The sequence below is a fragment of the Haemaphysalis longicornis genome, unplaced genomic scaffold, assembly GCF_048455015.1.
Source record: "Haemaphysalis longicornis isolate Haplotype H1 unplaced genomic scaffold, Haemaphysalis longicornis Haplotype H1 scaffold_1, whole genome shotgun sequence".
NCBI classification, from domain to species: domain Eukaryota; kingdom Metazoa; phylum Arthropoda; class Arachnida; order Ixodida; family Ixodidae; genus Haemaphysalis; species Haemaphysalis longicornis.
Genome location: NW_027526203.1, coordinates 59169218 through 59189505, shown reverse-complemented (window position 1 = coordinate 59189505; position 20288 = coordinate 59169218). Strand labels below are relative to the sequence as shown.

Below are 20288 nucleotides of genomic sequence, written 5' to 3'. Positions count from 1 at the left end.
TTAGAGGCAATCCTGGAATTCCTCGCTGCGCCGAAGGACGTGAGCGGGGTACGCCGCTTCCTCGGAATGGTAGGGTACTATCGTCAGTTTATTCCGGCCTGCGTACGCCTGCAAGAGCCCCTCACAAAACTACTCAGGAAGAACGCTCCCTGGGAGTGGGGAGAAGCGCAGGAGCGCAGTTTTCGGCGGGTATCACAAAGCATTGCCGACACGGCATCGCTAAAGCTGCCGGACGTCAACAAGCCCTTTGCTATACAGACGGACGCGAGCGACCTCGGCATAGGAGCCGTGTTCCTCCAAACAGAGGGAGAGCAGCTGCGACCGGTGGCGTTCGCCAGGCGAGCACTAACGCCCGCCGAGAGAAACTATTTGGTGAGCGAGAAAGACTGTCTGGCGATTATCTACGCGCTGCGAAAGTTTGAGATGTACGTAGAAGGGACCAAATTTACGGTCGAAACCGACCACATGGTACTAACATGGCTGTCCCGCCTCCGGGAGCATAGCGGGAGGCTTGCACGGCGGGCCTTGACCCTACAGCGCTTTGAATACGAGGTGCGATATCGCAAAGGGGCCACAAATGTGGTAGCCATCGCGTTCTCAAGGGCACGCGTACACGACAAGCAGCCGGCGGAAAAAGCTGAGAAGGAGGCCGAGGGTCAACGACCCCTCTCGCCACGAGAGAAGCATGGCAGAGCGCGGGAGCATGCACTTCCTGAAAGCGCAGAGCACATGCATCTGGTGGGGACAAGGGCTCCCCAGACGATAGCATTCAGCCGGACAGAGCTGCTACAGTCCCAGCAGGAGGACGAGTTTTGCCGGAAGGTGATCCGCAGTCTCAGCCAAGAGACTGAAAACCGGGCAATTCAGAGGCGGGAGAACCTAAGAAGCCCTGAAGCCATGGGTACGGCGGAGGGCGTGAGCTCTAGCGCGGCTAGTGAGCTGGACAGTTTCCTGCTGTATGCCGACGATGCTCTGCTGAAATACGTTCCCGGGAAAGACGACTCGGAAGAGTGTTTGAAGGTCGTAATTCCTCGCAAACTCAGACGGGCCGCGCTGCAGCACTACCACGATGCAGACGGTCACGTTAGCGCGCCCAAGACATGGCAAAAGCTTTGTCGGCACGCTACCTGGCCGGGCATGAAAGCCCAGGTGTGCAGGTACGTACGTACGTGCCACGTCTGCCAAGAGCGCAAGCCGAGAGGGGGGAAACCACCGGGCCTTCTGCAGCCCATAGTAAGCACGAAGCCGTGGGAAATCCTGGCGTGCGATCTGATGGGCCCGCTGCACCGCAGCAAACGGGGGTACAAGTACGTACTAGTGGTGACATACCACTTCAGCGGACTGGCAGAAATCTACCCGCTGCGCAAGGCGACGGCGCAGGAAACCCTGCAAAGGCTGTCCGAGGTGTTTTGTCGCTACGGCTTTCCCAAACAGCTTATCACCGACAACGCCACGTATGTATTTCACCTCGAAGGTGTTTCGGGATGCGTGCGCCGTCATGGGGGTCAGGCAGCAAATGATGATGATGATGGTTGGATTTTTATGGCGCAAGGCCAACTGGGGCAAAATGCGCCAAAACAATAGTCATATATGAGGGGTGAAACCTTAAACACTAAGTAAGCAAAAACAAAAGTAAAATCACAAAACGACAATGAGCATGGCTGGTGTATAGGGCTAGATTTCATTGTGCGTGATAGAAAATGAGGTTTGAAAACTTGACGTCTGACAAATACTCAAACACACGTTTCACGGAAACAATGGCATCGTCACCTAGAAAAAACGATGGATGTAGGGGAATATGTTGTCTGTAGAGTTCTCTGAAGTTTTTGTGTCGTGTTGCGTGAAGTGCCTTGCACGTGATTAGGACGTGCACTACGGATACGGCCTCTCCACACCTGCTGCACTGGGGTCTAGAAGATCCCGTCAGCAGATACGAGTGCGTTGCATGGGTGTGCCCTATCCGCAGCCTACCCAAGGCGACTTCCGTGTGGCTGTTGTGTGAGTCAGCTGTGTACCTTCCCAAGTGTGGCTTTATTACATGTTGTTTGTTGTCTGTCTGTTCATCCCAGTGTGTTTGCCATGTTCTGCGCAGGTGTTGTCTTATGTGTGGCTTGAGGTATGTGTAGGGTATCGTTGTAATGTCCACAGTTTTCCTCAGTGCAGCAGCAGCGGCCCTCTGGTCTGCCAACTCGTTCCCAGCGATCCCTGCGTGTCCTGGTACCCAGCAGAGGACCAGCGCGTGCTTTTGTGCATACACGGACATGATAGTGCTGAATACAAGATTAACTATGGGGTTTTGGGGGGGCTTGTGCGATGACAGTACGCGAACACTCAGAGAATCTGTGCAGATGATGGAATTGGGGATTTGATTTTCAAGGATGTGTCGTACAATTAGTAAAATTTCATACGCTTTTGCAGAGAAAATTGTTCTGTGCACGCTCATGGTTCTGGCTGCATTGAAATTTGGACCATGAGCAGCGCACGACACCTTAGTGGAGGTTTTAGAAGCGTCACTGTAAAATTCTGCACTTGTGTATTTCAACTACAGAGACAGAATCAGGCCGCAAACCACATCATGCTACAACCCCCAGTCCAACGTGACAGAGCGCCGAAACAGGGATGTGAAACCACTCCACGGGGTCTACGCGCGCACCCACCGGGATGGGGATGAACTCCTGAATGCCATCTCCTTCGCTTTGCGCACGAGTGAGAATCGCTCGACCGGCTTCACGCTGGCGTTTCTCACCTTTGGGAGAGAACTTCCGACAACCACCGACACAGTCCTGGCCAAACGGCCCGACGACGAGGCAGCGCGGATGGCAACGGCCGCCTACGCGCGCCGCCTGCGCGAGCGACTGGCAAATGCCATCGAAGCCGCAAATCGGAACCGGGAGAAGGTCAGGGCGGCGCAAAAAGCCACATATGACCGGGCTCACCGAAATGTGAAGTACAAAAGGGATGACACCGTGCTGAGGCGTAATCACGCGCTCAGCGATGCAAGCGCGGGATTTGCCGCAAGTCTCGCGCCTAAATGGGTGGGGCCGCTTGTAGTGGCGGAGAAAATCTCGCAGCTGAACTACATGCTGAGAGAACCCATCACAGGACGGGTTTCAGGGCCCATTCACGTGAGCGAACTCAAGCCGTACTTTCAAAGGGATGAGATGGCAGGAGACACGCAGGAAACCTGTAACCAAGAGCCAATGGAGGCCCCATTGACGCACCCCCCACCGCTTCACCGCTACAACACTCGCTCGAGGGGGCGAAATCGCCTGGGGCGTAGACCGGCTCCCTGAACGGCCGGAAGGGAGGAGGAGCGGTCGCAGCTCAAGCGAGCTGCTCACCGCGGTCGCCTGTATGAGAACGGGGAGGCGAAATCTAAGGTCGTAGCGAAATCGCCCCCCTGGCGCCATCTTTCGACCAAGGTGGCGTCAGTTTTAAGGGAGGAAGAGTGTTGTGAGGGGGAAATCGCGGAAGCCCGCGAGTGGCCGGAGAGGAGGCGCCGTTACCCTCGCTCCGCAACAAGGGCACGTCATGGGTCACGCGGAAACCCGGCCGTCCAATGGGGCGGCAGGGCGGTGAACATGACGTCATTCAGAGGTGAGAAGAGAGGCGCAGAGAGAGCGCGCGGGACTCGGGAGGCGATGACCACCGGAACAGGAGCCGGGCGAAACCGGCTCATCTCAGCGAGCATCGACGAACATCGTCACCGGTAAGGTGGCTTTATTACCGGTAGCGCCTGAGTCAACCGACTCGGCCGCTCAAGCAACGCGGGACCCGTCGACGACGCCGAAGATGGGAGCGCGAGGGTGGTTTGGAGAATAAACCACCCCAGAGGATTACTGCCCGTTGTCCTTGCCTCTTGTCTGCCTTCCCACGTCGGCGCTGTCCACACGGCAGCCGCGTGCGCAGGATCGTCCGAATTAGACCCACACCACAACGGAAGGCATCAGTGAAGCTCTTGCAAGTGTGTTTGGCACATAGGGCGTTAAAAACTGCCCACGTGCCAACGAACAGGCTTAAGCAGAAGCTAGTACGCGTGAAGGACCCCTGGGCCCAGGGGGAAGGGCCGCCACTCTAAATCAAAAGATTCCCCCTCGCTCCGGAAGGGACCCTACCCTGAGTGGCGTTATCGGAGTTGGATGATGATGGTTGGTTGACGCTTGCTGCTCCGGGGTGCGGCACATTGGTGCCAATCCCTCCACCATCTGAAAACTGTAGGACCCTTTAGAAAAATCAAGATTCCCGGACTTGCCTACAAAATTTCATGCAGGCATTGCGACGCATCCTAGATAGGTGAAACTGGAAATTTTTAAAACAAGAATTCAATAGCACCAGAACGATGTCAAAAAAGGCAATGCAAGCTGAAATGCCTTGGCGGATCATCACCTGGGTACTGACCACGTCATCGATTGGGATTCCGCAAGCATAATCGAATCAGAGAAGCACCTGTCGACACGACTACTTTTAGAATCAGTGCATATTCAACCAACTAAAAACACGATTAACCGGTCGCGGGGTAATCTTCCCGAGATATACATGCCCACTCTGCGCCACCGAACCTATAGATAGTCGCGACCTTTCACCCCCTCTTCATTGTGAACAAGGGGCCCGTAGGGGCCCAAGGCGTCTTTATTTGTTTATTTGTTTTTGACCAGGCGAGTGCCTGCTTGTATTTCATCAATGAATCACCCTCCCCTGACGAGTTTTCGTCGAACCTTGGATTCTGTTAGGTGTCAGTGGGTTTACACAGCCAACTTGTGGCGACGCACACCAGCTCTTAACAAATGAGCTGCGTAGTGGCTTGATGAATATGATCTTCTGTGGCAGTGTTTTAGGTAGCTCACTCGCACATTATTCCTTTGTTTTTTGGACATTGTGGAGTGTCCAATTATTTCTCGTTCTATTTCTGATTTTTATTGCAACTGTATATGTCAGGAGTCCTGTAATGAGTTTCTGACAGTAATAGAGCACTACTGTGTGCATGAAGGCAGCCTAAATAAAAAAAAATTGGCTGCTTGCCTTTGCTTAGATGGGCCATGCAGACAACACACAAGTTTGGTTCATTCGACAGATTGCTTCGTTAGAATCATACTGACACCATTTTTAACGCGCACTTCACTCGAATAAGCTATATAGTTAGGAAAAAGGGAATGGCCATCCGACCCACTAGCTCATTCCCCACAGCAGTATCTATGATGTCATATGTCCCCAGCTGTGCGATTGGCTGAGGCCGGCAAAAGCAAACGCGAATGGGGCAGGCCTTATAAGCAGGCCGAACGAGCTATTTGCACTTAAATGTAATGCATATTAATTTTACAGCAGTAAAAATGGTGCAGTAAACAATGAAAGTTACGAAAATACGCGTAAACATACAAGTACTGATGCGCACTGCTGTTGGTACGGCGTGCACTATGCTTGTTTTAGCTGGACAGCACTCCGGCGCTTTGGAGTTGGCTTGCAAGGCACTGGCCGATTGGCATAGGCGATGTTGTCTTACGTGACCCTGTTTGTCGAGGATACCCGATGTTTCACAAAACCATTACTTTCTATAGTAACGAAAATAAGCCAGGTGCAGATACGGTCAAAAACAAAGCAATGGCAAACAACGGTTCGTGGATGAGTATGGTAGCTCCACCTGCCAGGACTGATGGCTAGCAAGGCTGCAGACCCGAGTGACGCAGTAGTTTGTTTGATTACATGCACTGATGGCTTCATTGCTGACACCCCACAAACACACCATATGGTGGGAGAATCAGATGTTTAACCTAAATTAATTTCTCAGTGAATGCAGCATCATTTGCTGCCGGTCAAGTGGTGGGGGCACTATAAAACAGGAAATATTTCGAACGAAACGAACTTCTATGTTGTCCGAAAGGCCCCTTTATGCACTGTATTGTATTTTTGGTTCCTGTAGTGATGTCACCATGAAGGAACCGCAGTAGACAAAGTTAATGTCAGCCCTTTACCATGCATTTTTCTTTGTGTTTGATGGAAACAAATATAATACTCTAACCAAGGACTTTATCCGAAGCGTGCCCAACGTTTCTGCACCTACTTGGCTCCTTCATTAGAACTGTCTATGTTTGACCAAGAGCAATAGTTCTACATATAAACATTTTTTTTTTGTTTGCTGCAGCGGATCAGAGGCTAGCGCACAAAGAGGGGGTAGGACAGCTAGATATCTGTTCATCTTTCGCCGGCTTGCTTGGGTGTGACAACTGTATCTAGTTGTCAATTCCATTTTGTTGTGGTCAGTTTTTCTCAACTAAATTGTAGCTTTTTTAAAGATTATGGTATGTTTTCGTGGGCCTAAAGGGTTGCCTTATTGCATGTTTGGCCTATTTTGCGTTGAAAGCGGATATTTTGCTTCAAAGTAGAATTTCAGCCTAGCATCATGGTCCTTTGGTTGCTGCTCACTTTCATTCATGCCATTATTTTTTATATTATCACTTAAAAGTAAAAGTTAACCAATCTGCTGTTATTTTAATTTTGTCACGTGCTTTATACTTTCTTTTTTTTCAGCTGTGTGTAAGTAGTGAAAATTCGTATTTTTATGATACCAAGGCGTCGGACTGTGCTAGTTGGTACATGTTTGATTGGATGAAAAACCAGCGGAAAACACAGGGTACGGAAGAGAACGACGGGATAAGCTTATCCCGTTGTTCTCTTTTAACTGTGTCTTGTGTTTACCGCTGGTTTTTCATCTATTCAATTTTCATGAATTTGTTGAACAGTGATTAGTTTAAGTGCTCAAGCAACTTTTGGCTTGAAGGTTCTCTGTAGCATTTATATAAGTGCTCTCTGCTCTTTTTTTACCCAAGACCCCATTACCAGCCTTAATGAGATTGTCTTTTGTAGACATAAAGTTGAAATAAATATTTGTTTGCAATGCTTTAGATATTTTGAAAGAATTGCTTGCTCACTTTCTTTGAACCCTGTTTCTTAATCCTGTTTAAAGCATTTTTCCATGTTTATTTTTTCAGAACCAGGAAGGGTGCTCATCCTCGGTTCTTGCTGAAGCACCAGTATCTGTACTTCACACATGAGCCTTGAACACGCAGTAATTATGGTATGAAACATTTTACCAACATTAGCTTGCTTTGTAGAGGTCATTGTAGATGTCAAAGCTCTCGACAGTGTAATACACTGTCTGGTGTAGTGCACAATCTCTCTATAACAGCACCCGCTGGGTGCTGTTGTAGATAATAATTTTGTGGCTATAATACTTGAGATTATTTTACAATGTACGTCAAATACTAGTAAGAATACCTCTCTAAATTGGTGGCCATTTTCTTGGTGGAGTCACAAAGTGAAAATGCCCATTTGTGGAGATTTAAGGCCACAATAAATATCCCAAACTTGCCAAAGCTAATCCAGAGCCCTCCTCTGCGGTGCACTTAATATCCCATGTGCAGCTTTGTGTGAAAACAGCCAGAAATGTATGATCAATTTAAATTGATTTTAATGTTTATAAATGCATGTATTCTCATTTTAAGCTGCCTTATTTAGTAAAATTTTTTCTAACAATTGCATAGCTACCAAAAGTTTACAGAAAAAGCTTTCATTGGTTATGCACCTTCTCAGCAAAACAAAAATGTCATTAAGAAAAGCAGAAAAAACCTAAATATTGAAAGTAGCAACACTAAAGCTGCTAATAAAAAAGATGCTGAACGTTTTACCCATAATGTTTTGCTGATTTTACTTCTAGTCAACTCTAAAAAGGGCTATAGGCGGGTTTGAAGCTTCCCATGAAGCACCTCGTAATACTAGATAAAACTAATGGGCACTCGCTGTTGGCTTTTCATTTGCAACATTGAAAAATGACCCCACATTCACCAGCAGGGACATAAGGCAAGGCACCATGCACAAGCTAGACTCATGATAAAATACTGCTATAATAACAATGTCATCACATTTCAACCATGGGCTTCACCAGGGAACTCATATGCATTGTTCTGTGATGTTTACAGTTCTTGGTATTGCTATGCGGGGTCATTTTTCATGAAGCAAAAAGAATAATGCAAAATAAAATAAGTGGCAATGGGGACCCAACATTTATGGGTGGAATAAAGCCATAATACGGAGGGAAGTATACAGATTGCGTTTGGTCTGCCTTAATATTGAGCTTTTCTGCTCAGCTCAAGAATAAGGCACTAAACATTGCGGGTAGCTACCGTGATTGGAAGTTTGATGCAATGCTGAGAAGCCAAGGGTTTTAAGGTTCAAAGAACTTTTGTGCAGTTGATGTGTTGCACGCCTACTTGCTTTCACTGCATAACACGTTTATGCTGTGCAGTGAAGCTCGAAGGATGTGCGCTGCAGTTCAGCAAAATGAACGTAAAATTGAATTTTTAACACCGTTTCGAATACTCAACAACCTCTAATGATACGACTTCTGTACTGCAATTTGGCTGTAATTTTAAACTTTATAAATGGATGTTTTAAAAATCGGTGGGTCAAAAAGTTCAAGTAAATTATCAGATGACATTGAGCTTCAATGGAATGTCTCATTAAACGGAGCTTGGAAAGCACGAATGTTTCATACCGTAATTGTGTGTCATACTGTCATACTGTGCCATATGTGGCTGCACACCTGCAGCGCCATTTGTGAGCCGAGTATGATGCACCCTTTTTGTACCCCTTTAGGTGGGTTCTTTTGCAGGAAAAGCTCGTACAGATCGGGGTGCTAAGTAACCACCCAATGATATTTTAGGCAGAAAAGGGTGTTATAAGGCACCCATCGTCTGGGGTGCATCACAAAGGGTGCTCCTGCGGCGACAGAATGCAAGCACTCTAAAGGGTGTAAAATATTCTGTTATGAGGGTGCTCCGGCGGCGACAAGCTGAACGCACCCTTTTGGGAGTAAAAATGTTTAGTGTGTGGTTACGTTGGGCTCCGCAAGACGGCGGTACTTGTCCGTGCTAAGCGCATGATATGGTTTGGACATTCCAAGCTCTAACCCGCCGAACGCAAAGTAATGCCTCGTCTCCAATGTGAGTGCTTTTAATAACAAATTTGACGACACCACTGTTGAGAATCGGTTGAAATGGAGCAGGCGACGCACGTCGGTGTTTTTTTCTTCGGCGTGCGGCCGCAGTGGCACGAGCCGCGCCATGTCCGTGGCGCAATGAGCCATGTTCGGGGCTATTTCAGTACTGCCAAACGAAGAAATTGACAGCTAAACTTTTCAATAAATACCGGCTATAGGATGGGTCAAAGATAAATTTTCTTTTAGTTCAGACTGCTGTGTCCACCTCATTGCATTCGGAGGGAAGGAAGTTCATAACTGCTTGTATCTTGATATTTGGTATGTGCTTTGCTGTAAAGTTTTAAGAAAAGTTTCCAAAATGATTATGAATAGACACCTCAATCATAGTTTATGGTTGTGAATTAGTTTTAGTCTCAGGATTCATGCATAGAATTTTGCAAACATTCTTGTTTCTTTTTTTATGTTGCGAAATTTACTGTCGATTGTAAAAGTTTGTTCGGAAAACGTGGTTTCATTTGGCATGAGTCTCAAGATTTTTGACACAAAAAAATTGTGCAATTTATGGTCAATTGAACTTATAAATGTGGTTGGCTGCCTTTTAAAAAAGTTCTGACGACAAATACCAATACAAGTTCTCTACGGGTGCACATCACATGGAATATTGTTTTTTGAAGCTACGTCCAGAAAACATGATTGGGTCCAGTTCTGTCTAGTTGTATCACTTGAGTGCTGATGTGTAGTGGGCACACTGATAATGGTTTTCAGTGGTCCCTCTAGTGCACCAATGTTGTGATCGTCACGTGCATGAAATTGTGAAGTTCTATTATTTCTTCTGTTTTGGTTCAGACTACTACGTTTTTTTTCTTTCATGTCAAATTAACCGATATTTCGAGATATCCGAGTTTGACGCCACGAGGGATCACTGTATATATAACTTAAAATTGTGCCATTAGTCGTAAATTGTTGCATTTAATTTACTTGCAGAGCCTCCAGACATACACCTGTCGCCATGAATTGCATTAGGACCACCATGGTGATAGCTCGCAAGCCTCCAAGGCCCTGGTGATGACACGCGCAGCACCATGGTACTGGGCATGCCATCACCTTAAAAAAACGGTGTGAGGATGCTCAACACCCTTTATTTAGGGTGTTGAGCGTCCTCAACACCCTTTTTTAAAGGTGTTGAGCTCAACACCCTTTTTTTGTTCTTACACCCTTTTTCCGTCCGTACACTCTTTTTGCGAAAATACCTTTTAAGGGTTTTAGCCATGGGACAAGGTTTTTACACCCTTTTCGGCCAAAAAGGGTGTAAAAAAGTTTAGTGTGATGAGAGGTGAGCGGGAAAGAAAGGGGGCATTTCCTGGGAACATGCCTACAAAGACTATCGTCTTTTGACGACATTTGCAACGAAAGGAGCAAATACGCGGCTAATTGTTTCTCTGAAATATTTGCCAAGGATTCCGTCACGGACTTTGCAGACGAGGAAAACCGACTGGAACGAGACCAGTTTGATTTATCAACTGATTCAAACACCAAAAAACGGGTATAGTTCTCAGGTTTCTGGAGAGGGATGTTTGGAAGAGGTGGAATTAGAACTTCGGTGCGGCCCCTTTTCATTTACCGATCATGTTTGGGGGGGGTGGGAGGGGTTTGAAAATACGAATACAGCATAGTAGAAGAGCAGGGCGCGGGGGTACTTTCTTCTAGCACTTTTTCTGCGACTCCCTTTGAGCCGTTGGTTCATAATTCCTTTTTGATCTGCGACTCCCTTTGAGCCGTTCGTCCATAATCCTGTGTGCACGAACGCCAAAGGACGGACATTGCGAGGTTCTAAGGTGCTTCGCGCCTGAAACGAAGCATATTTCCTTTCCTACGCTCGCCATCGCGCCCCGGAATTCTGTACGATTGACAACGTTCAGATCGTACAAGTTGACTGTTTTAAATATTTGGCCGTTTTTTCACGTCTGACGCGGCTTGAAATACGCAAGAAGATTATATAGGCAAAAAAGCCTTTAAAAAGTTATGCCTTCTTAAACGCCGACTGTCACGCTCAAACGCTGAAAAGAAAATTCATGCTTATACTTTCCTGATAAGGACCTCTTTAGAGTATGCACCAATGATATGACATCCAAATAGCTTTACTCTTTCCAACCACCTGGAGTCAGTTCAGAATTAGGCTGCCAGGTTTAATTTATATTCTTGCTCATCATTCAACGGTGTTCCCTTTTAAAATGCACACTCAATCTTTAAAACCGTGACACTACACGCAAGTTTTTACGTTTGTCCTTTTTTCGCTCTTGATAGTTTGGTGATCCTTCATTCGCGGCTACGCACGATCTACATGGGCATCACATTTCCACGCGTGTTGATCCCATTCACAAGGCATCGCCCATATTCGGAAGAGCCGTCAAGTATCAAACTTCCACGCTTTTATTGTCAATCAAAGAATGGAATATGTTACCGGAATGCATTGTCGCGATAAGGGAATATGCTTCATTTCATTAGGCCTTTTTGCCTATCTCGAGTTAAGAACTGTGCATTGATTGTAAGCGCTTGCCCAATGTTGAAAGTTACTGTTGAATGTACGCGACTTTGAGCCGATTTTAAACCCGCCATGTTATCGTACAAGTTCACCCGGATGTCCCGCTTCCTGCGCATGCCTGTGCTCCCTTCTGCTGTATATGTTTTAAATATTGATTGTGCAAATTCCCCCCTATGTAATGCCCCTCGGGGCCTTTGTGGTATGTATGTATGTATGTATGTATGTATGTATGTATGTATGTATGTATGTATGTATGTATGTATGTATGTATGTATGTATGTATGTATGTATGTATGTATGTATGTATGTATGTATGTATGTATGTATGTATGTATGTATGTATGTATGTATGTATGTATGTATGTATGTATGTATGTATGTATGTATGTATGTATGTATGTATGTATGTATGTATGTATGTATGTATGTATGTATGTATGTATGTATGTATGTATGTATGTATGTATGTATGTATGTATGTATGTATGTATGTATGTATGTATGTATGTATGTATGTATGTATGTATGTATGTATGTATGTATGTATGTATGTATGTATGTATGTATGTATGTATGTATGTATGTATGTATGTATGTATGTATGTATGTATGTATGTATGTATGTATGTATGTATGTATGTATGTATGTATGTATGTATGTATGTATGTATGTATGTATGTATGTATGTATGTATGTATGTAAGTATGTATGTATGTATGTATGTATGTATGTATGTATGTATGTATGTATGTACTAGGTAAAAGCACGATTGTGCCCTACGTTTCAGCAAAGAGAACTTGCTTTCCTCAGGACCCTGAGGAAAGCAAGTTCTCTTTGCTGAAACGTAGGCCACAATCGTGCTTTTACTTTGTTCGAAGTTTTTCTTCTCTTGTGTTCTCTACCATCTTCAAAGTTATACTACTCCCTGGATTTCGTGTACGAAGATGACGGAGCAAGGTAAGCCCCCTCTCCTCTCCCTGGCACACATAGTTCTCATCGGTGATAGCCATTTTAAGTACAATCACGACCACTTCCCTTCCGGACAACATTCACCATACATCAGCTTTCAAAGCGGCGCCACAACCCATGACATCAGAAAACTGATTGACGCCGCCCCACGCAACATCACTCACTTCGTTCTGCACTTTGGCACTAACGACTTAAAGAACAACACCGCTGAAAGCACCATCGAGGCCATGAAAACTCTTGTTCACGATGTTCATACCAACAGGCACAAAGCAAAGATAACCCTGTCAACAGTACTTCCCAGGATCACAAACAAACACAAGCCAGACATACCCCAGACACACAGACTTCTAGCTCACTCACAAAGGTCAGCTAAGCTTAACGACTTCCTCATGTACCTTGGACACAACACAGGAAACGTTGACATCATCCACCACGCAAAAATTCACCACGACCCCCTAGGACACCTGGCCAAGGACGGACTACACCCTAACTTTCGAGGCGTCCGACTGATTGCCGAAAACATCAAGCACAGGCTGAGGAACACATTTAAGGTGACGCTCCCAACTTCACGTATCAACCTCCCGTCTCCGGCCAGCACAGAACAACAGAACCAACCCAACATCCCCAACGGTAGCGAAATGCCATGTCCACCTAAGGACAGCACATGTGACGCCACCACACAAACCGTGGACGTGGCCGCAACACCAGCTGTACAGCACGTGAGCGAACAACAACCCCACCAACCAAAGACAACACGCTCATGGTTCACGCAGACCCCAACACGCAGTATAACGCAAACAGGCACCCAAACAGGCATCGATGTGGACCTCACCCCTAGCAGCCCCCCTAAACTACTGACTCCAAGCAAAAAAGTGTCACCCCGGAGGTCTGCTCGGAACAAACACAAATGACTACCACCGAGTAGGCCGTATGCTCCAACCTGGCCCTGAGGAAAGCAAGTTCTCTTTGCTGAAACGTAGGCCACAATCGTGCTTTTACCTTGTTCGAAGTTTTTCTTCTCTTGTGTTCTCTACCATCTTCAAAGTTCTACTACTCCCTGTAGGTATGTATGTATGTATGTATGTATGTATGTATGTATGTATGTATGCATGCATGCATGCATGCATGCATGCATGCATGCATGTATGTATGTATGTATGTATGTATGTATGTATGTATGTATGTATGTATGTATGTATGTATGTATGTATGTATGTATGTATGTATGTATGTATGCATGCATGCATGCATGCATGCATGTATGTATGTATGTATGTATGTATGTATGTTTGTATGTATGTATGTATGTATGTATGTATGTATGTATGTATGTATGTAAATAAAATAAATAAATAAATAAATAAATATACACCAAGAGAAGGGTCAAGAAGGGAAAGGCCAATATTACGATGGATATATAAAAAAACGGAAATTCGGCGGCCGGCACTGGACTCTAGCGGCGCAGGACCAGAGCTGTTGGAATTCAATGGGAGAAGCCTTCGCTGGGAAGTGTGCCTAAGCAGGCTGATGATGATGATGACGATGATAATGATGAGGATGAGGAGGACGTGCTCTCAGACAATTTCAAAGAGGGCATGGCCTACAAGCGAAGTTCTGGTTCATAATAAAACAAGCCTACATAGTCACGTTTGTTCCCTTCGGTATGGTTGTTTACATATCGGGCATGAATTGTGCACCTTCCGTAACGACAAAAAAGGCAAACGTGAGAACCGGCGCTTCTAAATGCCATCAAATGTCAAAATGACGAAAGCCCACACAGCCACTTTGTCAAACGAAAGGACGTGGCAAAACCGAAACTGCCAATCAACAACAAAAAAAAACTTCGAGATGTGTTTTCTCCAGGTCGAGATGGTCAGTTCGCAGGAATTCACGAAGGTGAAAGGAGGGTCTCGACCATGTTGAATTATATAGAGTTAGGATGCTGCATTGAGTCTACATACTAAGTACCACGCTTCGATATCTACCTCTAATACAAACAATGTTTACGTTGCTATGACCGCGCTGAGTACCCGGCGCACCGAAGCATGGACCCGGCGAGCCCAAGCACGGACCTCGACGCTCGTTTGCACGTTCGTCGGTATCGGCTCGCGTCACGTGTCAATCGACATGAATACAGCGGTTCATTAACCCTGCGTGAACCGTTCCCCTTCACTTCTAAGCGACTTTTGCAGAAACGAGCAGGCGTGTCCAGGCACGTGACTTCCTGAGCCATCCCCGCCCGGGTGATTCTGGTGAAACAGTGGAAACGTCTTTGGAAGAGGGGGCCATGAAATCTGTAATCGGCGAGCATAGTTGGTCAAACCCCGCCAGGCGCGCCTCGTACTGAGGAAAAAGGTCATCTCGTACCGGCAGCGCCATCGCCTACTCTCCCTCGTGGTCGCGTGGGTAGGGAACCAGAGCAGCTTCGCACGACGTCGGTGTCACTGTGCGTGAGATTGTGGGTCTGTGACTGGACCAGACATTTGAGAGTTGAATTCCCTAGGAGGAGTCTAGGTACTTTTGCTTGAACAAAAAGGGGGTGTTGCGAGCCGCCGCGTGTTGCTTGTGTTGCTCTCAGGTCGCTCTTGGGTTTGCTGCTAGAGTTGCTTTTATTGCTGTGGCTGTGGCTACCACAGCATCCTAACTCGTACTCATCATGTAAATACCTGTATAAATTTTTTCTTCATCAGCGAGCACCGGTCTCTTGATGACCGTGCCCGGTCACCATTCACGCTACCAAGACGGATTCCCGAACCCCGGAGTCCCAACAACGGGTGAACGCGGTGGGATCTGACCACCCAACACGCAACAACTGGCGTCAGCGGTAGGATTAGACCGCCCAAGTCACAACAACGTCCACAAACACATGGTCCGAGCCTAAGAATTTAAAAAAATGTATTTTTCTATTTTTAATTTCTCAGTAAAACAGGCATTTGTTGCTGCCTCAGTACAACGAAGCGCACTATCGAAGGTCAAATATTTTAAACAAAACAAAGCAGTATGGGGTGTTTATTTCTGCTTTACGCAAATGACTTGACAGGCAGCAACGCGAGGCGTTGTTTCTTTTAGCAGGCACATGTACAGCATCTCGTGAGTAGCGCGTCTAGTGCTCATCTGAGCGTATACGCACTTGCACACTATTAGATTCGATTCCTGATTGCTAGACGCGCTTGTGCTTTCATTTGCGCGTCTGACGGCCGCGGTTGACATTACACGCTTGTGTTCGCTGTTCAGACTCTACATTAGAGGCTTCTGTAGAAGCCAAGAATCGTGTTGGCAGTCTGGGAACGCTAAACTGAAAACAGGATATACGAAAATATGAAGCAGGAATTTATGTGACAGAAAGGCATGTGACGGTTAGTTCTTGCGGTGCTGAGCTAGTCTTCCGTCTGCCCGATTCCGGCGTTTACACCTTCCAGTTTTACACCCGCCTTCGGCTGGGCAAGTTGTTGGCTGAGGGGGTCTAGTCGGTCTTCAGATATTTGAATGTTAAAACAAATTTTCAGACTGCTATTTTGATACACGGTTGTTACCCCGCATCCCACAACGAAAGAGAGCATTCGCTTTATGAAGAAACACAAACACAAAAGAAACGACGAGGCAGGCTGCTTTCGCCAAGTGTCGTCTGTGTCGTTCCAGCCGAGCTCGTGCTTCCCTTGCGCCATTTTATTTTCGGAGGTGCGAAGAAACTAGGCCAAGGGCATGTCCTGCAAACGTACTTCCTGCGACCCTTGCAGGCTCAGTGGAGTGCAGCAGCAACTTACCTTGCGTCAAATAGCCAGGATGTTTTGTGCGTGTGCAGTAGCCTCGCCGCTACGCTTAGTTGCGGCCAAATACGTGACCCTCTGAAGGAAGTTATGATTGCAAGGCCGCTCTTAACGAATCATAGTCCAAGACACCCGTAAGGACGATGCCTACCTCTGCGAAGTCCAACACGCTGGCCGCATACGTGAGGCGGTGCGTTGTGAGGGGCATGCCGCCGCAGCCGCGCCCGTTCACCACCACGCAGGGGTAACCGAGGTCAGAGAGCTTCGGCAACAGTGCGCGCCAGAGACCGTCCTGGCTATCTGTAGCGCCCGATCCGACCAGCACAAGCACGGGGCCTGGCTGGCCTTCGTTCAGCCAGTCGAGCGCCAGCAGCCCTCGGTCAGAGAGCACCATCAATTGGCGCCGGTACAGCAGTCGAGGCAGCCAGCACTGCGATGCCCGGGCCCCGCGGCGTACCCTGTGACTGGGCGCGAGCCACTAGGCAGGCGTGTACAGTTCCTAAAGGCATCGGTGGCTGCATCCGTCTACTTTTATCTTTTTCTAGTCAGTTACGCGGTACTTGTGTACCATTTTGAGGTAGTCGTTTGGTTTGCACATATCACTAGGCGGGGTTTGTGGGAGGGGAGGGGGGGAGGGCTGTTCGCTTCTCCCTATTTCCGCATGAATACTTCTTAAGCGCCGAAAACTACAGGGACATAAAATGAGACAGGGACACGCGCGTGTCTCTGTCTCATTCTATGTCCCTGTAGTTTTTGGCGCTTAAGAAGTAGTTATGGAACACCAACTAGCCCGAACGCAAGCCCTTGTTCAAGTAATTCCGCATGAAGGCATTGATGGGTGTTCACAAGGAGCCATTCTTCCTGAACTTGTTTTTATAAATCTTTGTATGTTAAATACTGCTGAAGTGTTTGGGATTCTAGACACACCTGTGGGACAAGTGATTTTACAGACTACGTGGAAGCTTTAAACGTCAAATATAACACTGAAGCAGTTAACATTCCCTGTGAGGGACTCGAAATATACAGTGCTTCATTTGCGGTGAAAAAGTGTGGATCGCGGGCTAGAGGCAAGACCAGAGCTATTTAAATGCCAGAAATGCAAACGATCAGCTAACGTCAGTGGTTATTTCAGTTGTGTCCGCTTGATGACAGCTGCGTGTGCTGAGCAGCTCTATTTCGCATCATCATACTGCATCAATATATTTTACAAAACCTAAATATCTGTAAACGCGAAGACCTGGAATACTGTAAAATAGGGCCTTTGATATGCATGCACATCCGTCACTTGCCCTCCGGTAGCTGGCTCTCACCACAATGATGTACACACAGCCGTAGTTGTAGTCGGGAAGTAACACAGCTAAGGAAACATCATGTTTGTCACACCTCTAAGAAGCGCTGACCGCAAGCGACATAAAATTTACTCCACTCGTATGTTAAGCTGGAGAAGAAAGCTTAGCTACCATGACCGCCACAGAGTCCGCGTGAATAACGGCGGAACCGGGTGTTCCCGCGCACGGGAACAGGTCGAACTAGAGAACGAAGTGGCTCTAGATTTGACGCTCAGCTTGGAGGAAGCTAGGCATCCTTACCTGGTATAATGTCCTGAGGAAGACTTGGAAGTTGGCGCCGACACACCAAACGGGCACTCGGAAATGCGGCTTGACGAAGTCCTCCATGTGCGACTGCAGGAAGCGTCGGAGGCGGCCGCTGCGGCACACCAGCCGAGGCTTTCGCTGCACCAGCAGGATGTAGTACACCACGTACACGGCGCACGAGATGCACAGAACCACCTCGCCGTTGGTGGGCAGCTTCACCCGAGGTAGCAGGCCCATAATAATGCTGGTGGTGCTGCCACAAAAAAACGGTGCTGGCGCTTTCACACAAGACTTCTCGGACATGCAAGTGCAACAAAGAGGAAATGCGATATAGCCATACAAACAATTACATATGACCAAACACCTTGAATTAACAGAACAAGGCCAAAAAAAATTGTGGAGAAACCAAGTAAGGCGAATAAACCAGAAAATAATCTACAAATGCCACTCCGCTCTCCACCAGCGTCTCCAAAAAACCAAAATCCTAACTATGCAAGCCCTTGTGAAAGACTAAATACCCTTTGCAATTATAAAATGTGCCGAGAAGTTCCACAATCGCAAGTACCTTTGGATGGAAGCTTCTTCTCACTACGCAGGATAGAAGCAAGGCCTGAAAGGCGCCTGTCACGAAACCTGAAACAAAGTAACGGAGTGCGCTTACATTTCTGGCAGACTGGGAGACACTTCCTCTTCCACATTTCTCCACTGCCCGAGCCGCGCTAAATTTTGCGCATGGCCGGCAAATTCATGCTTCAAACGAGTACAAACCGGAAAAGATTTGATGTAGTTACAAAAAATAGGCGGGAAAGGAGGTCCAGTAAGGAAAACAAAAATATTAATGAATCGTTCCTCACGCTTGTGCACGCCATACGGAAGTCATAAAATGTAGCTGATGATGAAAGGGAAGAGGAAGATTTTGAGCGTGCAGAAACATATGCAGGGTTAATCTGCCTCAGGAAGCAGTTGGTGAAGTTGCATACTGGAGAGCGGTTCTGGGTGTACTCCTCCCATACCCGCAACCACACACATTCATCCGTGGACGCACGCAAGCATAGAAGAACGCAGATACAGCCGCACTCGACCACGGTGTACGTAGCAATACGTACAGCGAGGAGAATCCACGTGCTCACCCCTGTGTGGTGAACCTGAAATAGAGCAAAACAATGTCCTGTATATCAGACCAGATTCTTGAGTGTTAATAGGGTCCATTCTTTGTGGTGCGCTAAGGGCAAATGATACAAAGGTCCTCTCAGCAATCACAAACAGAAGTTTTAAAAAGTAGAATGAGCGTGTGATTATTCGAGAAATTTGATACGATTTGGTAGTTCTTGATTTTGGATGCGCAATGGATTTCAGAATTTGATGTAGGTAATCTTCCAATAGTCGATTATAGTTACTGTTTGGCCCCACTACAAATGCTCTGACTTTCTGCGAAAGATTTGGAAGGCTGGTAGCTCAACAATCGGCGTTTTATTGTGTGGTACGGTGTAGTACCAGCAGTAGTTATCCTTGGAACCTGAAGAAGCATGATGGCGTAGAAGTTGGGTTTCAATTTTAGCTTTAATATCCTAGGATTTAGGTCCTAGGACCCGTCTCAATTGGTGTGATTGAACTATTTACAGATACAAAACTGTGGAAGTGTGGCAGCTCGCTTAGCGCAATTCAAATGTTTGCAAACTCCCGCGCTATGAAAAGCTTGAGGACAGCACGCAGCAATGTTGTGCAGGCTGTTTTCTAGGGGACCGCGTCAATTTTTACAGGTTTGACATTTTCTTAGTGTTAATTTCTTGACTAGCCGCGTGTTGGTGACTTCCTCAACCGCTTGGTAAATTTTTAAACGGTGCCCATTTGGGACCAGTAAGGGTCATGTAGGCAAAGGATGAGAAGCCACTGAACAAAGGAGTTAGCAGAGCCCACCGGAAATTATCTGCCTCTCTTCGGCGGCGTCTCAGTGTGAAGCATGCCGCTGATTCCCACAAACGCCGACTGGAACAATGACTGCGGTCAGAATTAACCTTAAGAGGCAACACATATTATTTACGAACTACGAAAAGCAATGTTTGAGCTCGGCGCGGAAGATTGAACCCACATTGCACGACTTGGCGAACAAAACGGCGGCTGTGCCGGCAAAGATGCGAGAAAGGCTAGGCGTAGCTTAGCTAGAGCACCATTTAAAGGCGGGGCGAGCGCGATTGCTTTCACAAGTGATCCTTTTTTTAGTTAGATACGATGTATTTGGGCATAAACTGGCAAAGTCCTGCAGTTGACTCCTTTTCTGAGTTGGATGACATGATGTTATGGGGAGCAAATGCGAGCGTTTCAAGCACGAAGCGACGCTTCATGCTGAGAACACTGTGGATGCCAACACGTGATTCGGCGGTTAGCATCGCCCCGTGCAAGATGAGCTTTGCCTTGACTTAAGCGA

General features: G+C 46.9%; 1 protein-coding gene across 1 annotated transcript in view; it reads right to left on the bottom strand.

Moving 5' to 3' along the window:
- The window catches only part of LOC144176620 (protein ABHD1-like), a 94098-nt gene extending 75998 nt beyond the window's left edge, over positions 1-18100 (bottom strand). The window contains exons 1-2 of the mRNA XM_077705223.1: positions 17858-18100; positions 16420-16698 (exon numbers count right to left, since the gene is read on the bottom strand). Of these exons, the coding sequence (XP_077561349.1) occupies positions 16420-16698; positions 17858-18100 (522 nt within the window). The remainder of the gene's footprint in view (positions 1-16419; positions 16699-17857) is intronic.
- Between the last annotated feature and the right edge of the window lie 2188 nt (positions 18101-20288).